This window comes from Hemicordylus capensis, chromosome 1 (assembly GCF_027244095.1).
Source record: "Hemicordylus capensis ecotype Gifberg chromosome 1, rHemCap1.1.pri, whole genome shotgun sequence".
Lineage (NCBI taxonomy): Eukaryota > Metazoa > Chordata > Lepidosauria > Squamata > Cordylidae > Hemicordylus > Hemicordylus capensis.
The window spans coordinates 337,790,384-337,796,980 of record NC_069657.1 but is presented as its reverse complement, the minus strand read 5'-3'; the positions used below and the strand labels follow the sequence as shown (position 1 = coordinate 337,796,980).

Sequence of the window (6,597 nt, the reverse complement as noted above, 5' to 3'; positions counted from 1 at the left end):
ATGCACTGGATACAGGGTTTCATTCAAAGCCTGAGTGATGGTCAACTGAAAATCTTGGAGATAAACTATGGTGACCTACCTCTACAATCTTAGGAATACATCAGTGTGTTGTGTATATCAGATGGAGAACATGGAGTCAAGGACACAGCATCTGTATGCACCGGAAGCTGTCATTTTGCCATATGTGTATGAAGCTTGCCTTTGTATTCTAGTGTCAAGCATATGGAGAATGATACATGTGCCAAGAAGATTTTGTTGCCATGCTATTGCTTTTCAGAACATTCATTACCTAAATAACTGCCTTCGGATTGTTTTAATGAAAGGTGGCTATCAAACTTAACAATACAATAAAATAACAAAATAAATAAATGTTCATAACCTAAATGGTAGCTGATGTGGTACAAAGGTGCAGAGAATATTTGGCAGAGTGGCTTTTATGTCTGATTAGAAGTATGCCAAATCCACAAAACTGGGCAAATATACTTTTTTTCTTTGTCCATAAGAAAGTGAGTTGCAATGTTTTACTACTTAATTAGTGAGTTTAAACAGTTTAAAAGATGCCACAATTAATTGAGCAGCAGAAAGTTATTAGATTAATATCCAGATTATATGCAGATTTAACGAATCATCAAAAATCCATTGATTTAAGATTTTATTAATCAAGGGACAGATCCAGTAAGAAAGCATACCATAGAAATATGGCTTGTTCCAGAAAAACAAGGAAAACTGTAAAATGTAAGGCAGCCCTGAGATTTATTATTATGCACTGGATATTGACAGGAAACTATATTTTTTCCAAGCCATGGTGAACTTCAGATTGTACCATATGGAATGATAGTCAGAAGAAATGTTCACCATGCAAAGGATAAAAGTTACTTTACCATGTTAAAGAGGAAGGTTTACGCCAGGTCTGAAACAACCACAATACAACAAAAGAACAAATGAGTTCACCACTCAGTAGCATTTGAAAAAGAGCACTTTAATACACAAGATTAGTAAATGTTACGTTTGGTCTAGACTGATTTGAAGCAGTAAAAACTGACCTTGTAAACATTTCCATAGGAGGTAGAATGCATATATTTTACAATCAGTCTGCCAAATTGATTTGCAAGTAAATGATTCTTCAACACCAATAAATAAAGAAAATCACAACCATTAAATAATGTTACCTTTTTCTGTTTTTGTTTTTTTTAATAAAAAATATGTCTTTATGATGGACTGGAGCACAACTTGTAATAAATTAGATATTAGTTTTTTTCTTCACAAATCATAAGAATCTGTGTTTCTTTATGCTTGCTCTAAGGATATGGCATAAGAAACTGGATTGTTGAAGAAATAAAATCCAAACAATGGGACGGCAGCCAGATGAGTGCTGTAGGTGGGGCTGCCACCACATGGCATGCTGGGTAGGGCACTGCTACTCCCTGCAGCGTTCAGGTACCGGCGATATCACCAGTTGTCTGTTAAAGGTACCTCTCGCTGCCCCCCCACCGTGCCACCCTCACCGGCCGCCAGTGGTCTGGCATGCTAATTCTACATGCAAATAGTCCAACCCATACGTGAAATGCATTCATGAATGAAGGGGAAGTGCATGAAATGCTTGAATGGACAAATGCTTACCCATGGGTGTTATTGCATTTGTTTCAGCCCCTAAAGACCCCTGGCTGTTTTGCAGAAGTATACAGTTATCACAGTCACTCTGCTCCACTGTCTACTGTAGACAACAGGGACACACCCCACAATTCAGTCCAACTGTGAGTAATGTATGCATGCTGAATATGCACAATCTTTGTACAAAGAATACATCTGCATTTCCAAGAATTAAGCATTTCCAAGAACTACCATAACCATATGTTACACACCGCAGACTTCAAAGCGCCTGAAGCAGCAGAGCAGTGAATAAAATACATATGCACATCTCTCAAGGCCTATATAATATTCATTGTAAGAAGGATGGTGATGCAAGGGAACCAGAATTTGATACAAGCAGTTCAACTTCAGGAACCCAAGGCACGTTAGTGGAGAAACAGAGTTCACCCTGATGACACAACGGCCACTGACACCGACACCCTGATGACACAAACTATGGCACCGATGCACCCTCAGGTAGCTCTCCCCGTGAAACCGGAGTTTCCTGCCTTCAGAAATGTATGGGTTTGGGAACCTCTGGCCCTTTAAGCTCTGGTTTCCTGTCACATGCAAATATGGCCCCTGTTTACAGGTTGGGGAGAAGCGACTGCTTCCTCAGAGCAGTGTCAAAACTTATGGCATTGGGTTGGTGTTATGAGGTGATTTCAGACATCACAATGGTGCAGCAGAGGTGTTCAATCAGGAACAGCCACCAATGTCAGGTGCGGACGCACACCACTCAACATGTGGAGCTTTGCAATTACAAGGTCATTCGTAAGAGGAGTCCCATGTTAAGAAGCGAGGGGTGGCAAAGTTGTGACAATGGGAAGTGGAGGTACTGGTTAAAATGTGACAAGGGGAGAAGGATAATTTATGGACAGACTCTACCCATGGACAGAAAAACCAGAGAGCCATAAGAAAAGACACTTAAAAGCCACATGTGAAAATGGCATTGGTAAAGGCAATTATATTCCTGCTTGTATACAGGACATGTCTTGTATCCAGCCATGCTCTTTTTAGTGGATTGTAAAAATCTTTGGGTGGTCTCCTGATGGATAGTTTGTAATACTTTCCCATTCCAGTCACTAGAGGAAGTTGTTAAGCAGCCATCAAACACTGCAAGAAGAAAATAAGTTAGAAGAAAATGCAGCCACTCCTGTGACTCAGGTGCCTCCTGCAGCAGTTCCCATGAAGACAGTATTGATTGGTGGTAAGGATGAGACCATCTCTCGAGTGGCCTGTCCAGAAGAGTCTATTGTTTCTTGAGAAGGACACTGTCTAGAATGCCCATACATGCACTGAGACGAAGACACAGGTATGACAGGCTGCATATCTGAAGCTACAAAGAAAAGGGCAATCATTACTGAAAGCTTTATACTTGTTCTTTCTACATCTTGAAGTACTTTCTTAAAGTCTTAAGTCTTTCTTAAAAAGAGATGCCACAAAAGAGTCTGTCTGGAAAGAGCACTCTCAGATCTAGAAGTCCTTCCCTCCCAGGGCTGAAATTGGCAGAAGTGAACTGGACCCTGGCCAAGGGTCCAGGACCTTTGGAAAGGGCCACTGCTGAACTCTAAAACCATTTTTGTGATCATAACCTTCATGTTGTGGTTGCAGAATGACTATGTCCAGTAGTAGCCCCCCAACCCAATAATCCAGAGCCAGCTCTATCATCCCCAACCTCCTTATGACTTTCTATTTACTCAGTGGTGAGGGAAATGCCTTCTGCACCTTCTCAACAATTCCTTTAAATATTTTAAGTCATTGGACTGAGATCCAATTAGCAAGGACTAGAGCCAGGGTCTTTTTGCCTATGGCCCCTCGGCTTGGAATGCCCTCCCAGACAAGCTTTACCATGCTCGTTCCCTCAGGGTTTTCAAGGAAAACTTGATAGGCCCATATTTTTAAAGAGGCTTTGTAGTTTTTATTCTTTGACTCCAATGGGTTTTTGATCTGTAAATCTTGTTTCAACTTCATTTAGTTTTTAGTGGAGTACTATCTATATATTTAATTCTATAAGGCACACCCATGACTAATCCAATGCGTGGCAGCTTTCACGAGGGTTTGGAGAGCTGCCAGATAGCCACGGGTACAGGCAGGAGGGAAGAAAATGGTGGCTGCGGTAGTGGCCGGTGAAAAAAAAACTGGTGGCCAGCTGGCCAGAAAGCAGAGGAGGGAGAAGCAGCAGACCAGCCAGCTGGAAATTGGGTGGGCAGTTGGCCGGGGAGGGGGTGGAGAAGAAGTGGGCCGGCCAGCCTGCCAGCCAAAAAGCAGTGGACGGGGGGCAGAGAAAGAAAAAGGTGGTGGCGGGTGGGCGGGTAGTCAGGTGGGTGGGTGGGCTGGCAGCACAGATGCTCTGTGCCTGGCTCAGCTAGTTGATTTTATTTATGTATTAGTTTTATTGCCTTTGTAAGCCACTCTGAGCAATATTGCACCCAAGGGACAGGATGTAAATATTTTAAATACATATAAATAAAATCCTGGCACTGTAAAGAAATGGCAAGCCCTGGCACAAAATTAGCCCTGGCCCCTTCGCTCTTCCCTCTTACGAAGATAATGTAAGCAGTTACATATTAAGAATCATTTTTTCAAGAAGGTCTCTCCTTTTGTGTGGTCATGGATTTCTATCTCCTCTGAATTCCAATAAATATTTTAAAAAGGCACTGCTGTAAAGATAATTTAAAATATAACAAAGATACCATGTAAAAATAAGGAAGGAAGTAAAAGTTTGACTGATATATTGTGTAACAGTAAGTCAGCCTAGGAATGTTACATTCACACAAATTGCATAAATGCAAAAATTGAGTAAATGGCTTACATAAGAACAAGCTCATGATTTCCAATGGGATTACTCTCTTGCAACATCATTTATACAATTTTTTCATAACTTGTGTGCATGCAGCATTACTCGGTCGATGTTTTGTTCTGCAGTATGACTGTTTCCAACATGCATTAGTTCTAATTGTACATATTAAGATTTTTTCAGGAGCTGAGTACCATCTAAAATCTTTTCTATTTGCCCACACTTTTGGTGGCATCTGATTGAGGTTTGAGCCTTCCATGATGTTCTCTTGAATGGAATTAGCACGCATGAGGGTGTAATCCAGATCAGGACTGCAGTGTGTGAGAGAAGTCTTGGCACCCAGTGCTTTCTTGATCCAAATGGATCCCCCCATATATGTTGTCTACCCTGGGAGGGAGCTTCCTCTTGGGGAAAATATAGTACACAAAGGAGACTGATCCAGAGCAGGACTATGGCGGAAAGTCATGGATTTCACCCATGCACTGTGGTTCCCCACCACATGTGTTCTTTTTGATTAAAAAACAAGCACAGAAAGTTCAAACAATGTGTTTAGCACAATGAGCAGTTTGATTTGACCCCCAAATGCAATTAATTGCACATCTAGTTTGAACCTAAATGCAGCCTTCCAGATCCTATCTATAACAGGCCTTAGAGATGAAGCCATCATCCACCATGAACCAAAGTGTCAGAAATCATGGTTAATTTCTAAAGAGAGATTCCAGCACTCTAGCTTCTCTGGAAAGAGAACTCCCACTGAGCAGAAAGCCTTCATCACTCAGAAACATGGGGTTGGCTGGGGTTATTCATTGCTGCAGGGAACTCAGCCCTGAATCCTGACACTGAATGCAGGTCCTACAGCTGTTCTTGCTCTGCCATCAGATCTACTTACTCATTGGGTTGCGACAGGCCATTGGGGCCTCTGTGTAATATGGTGCCCCCTGTTTCCTTCCAGTGTCCTCTAAGATGCTGAGTGGATCGTGAATGTCGCTGTAGGGAGGCAGAGATCGGATGCTGTTTATGCTGCTGATGACAGAAACGTGCTGCTCCACCATCGAGCCAAGTCTGTGGGATTCTGAGTAGTTCAGAGGATTTCCATAGAACCCTGTTGACAGGAATATGACTATAAGTGCAGAGTCATAATGATAAAGTATAGTTATTTTAAAAATAAGCATTAAATTCCAAATGGCTGCTTCCCTCCCAGGGTAAATGGCAACTGCATAGGTGGAGGTGGCATCTGAACAGGATCATGGGAAAGGCAAAGAGTTAAAGCCTCACTCCATGATGTGGTCCTGATCTGGGTTATGTGACTGTTGTTTACATTTAAAGAAAAGCAAACACGGAGAGCCAGACAGCATGATGAACATCACATCTATTTGCGCCTTCAAAGGCTCTGGTATTCTGCATGATCGCCTAAATCCTTCAGCAAATCCAAGTGCTGCATCTGGAAAGAATTCTTCTTTCCCCACCACTAAGGGCAGCCAGTATTGCAGGGCAGGGGTGAGAAGACTTATGTCGTACTGAACATGGGTTGAGTTGAATTATAGGATGAGAGTGGGGGAACCTGACAGAGAGCAGCCATTGTCAGCAGTGGCACTCTGTTCTTTGTATCATTACATTTTGCCTGAAGCATCTAGGGGAAACAATCCATAACTTTCAGACTCTTCTCTGGAACATCTATTCTTATTTTAAGTAAGATACTGGGTGACATGCTAACATTGCATGCCCAGAAGAATCTTTCTCTTGTGCAAGAAGAGAGGGATGATCCCCCTTTCTGTCCGCTGTTCCCAAACTCTGAAGGATGGGGGCGGAGGGATTATGGCAGCAGAAGAAGAGAAGGATGGCTGAAAGTGGCCCCTCCACTCTTGCACATGCGAAACACTTTTCCACTCATGCAACCTTAGGCAGGATGTCACCCATTGCAGTTGAAGCTATGGACTTCTTGTTGTGGGATGGCAGCAGCCTTAGAGATTCCTGAACTAACTTAAAATAGTATCTTCTAATTATCAGCCTCAGTTTTACATTGACACTGACTGCAGGCAACCTCACATATTCCGTTTCTAACTTTTGATCTATGCCAGTGCACAGCCAGTGTGGTATAGTGGGTTACAGTGCAGGACCAGGAAGACTCGAGTTCAAATCCCCATTCAGCCATGATACTTGCTGGGTGA

At 42.4% G+C, this 6,597-nt stretch overlaps 1 protein-coding gene across 1 annotated transcript in view; it reads right to left on the bottom strand.

Moving 5' to 3' along the window:
- Nucleotides 1-961: 961 nt before the first annotated feature.
- RFX6 (regulatory factor X6) overlaps nt 962-6,597 on the bottom strand; it is a 112,923-nt gene continuing 107,287 nt past the window's right edge. The window contains exons 19-20 of the mRNA XM_053273711.1: nt 5,319-5,531; nt 962-2,968 (exon numbers count right to left, since the gene is read on the bottom strand). Of these exons, the coding sequence (XP_053129686.1) occupies nt 2,793-2,968; nt 5,319-5,531 (389 nt within the window). The 3' untranslated portion in view covers nt 962-2,792. The remainder of the gene's footprint in view (nt 2,969-5,318; nt 5,532-6,597) is intronic.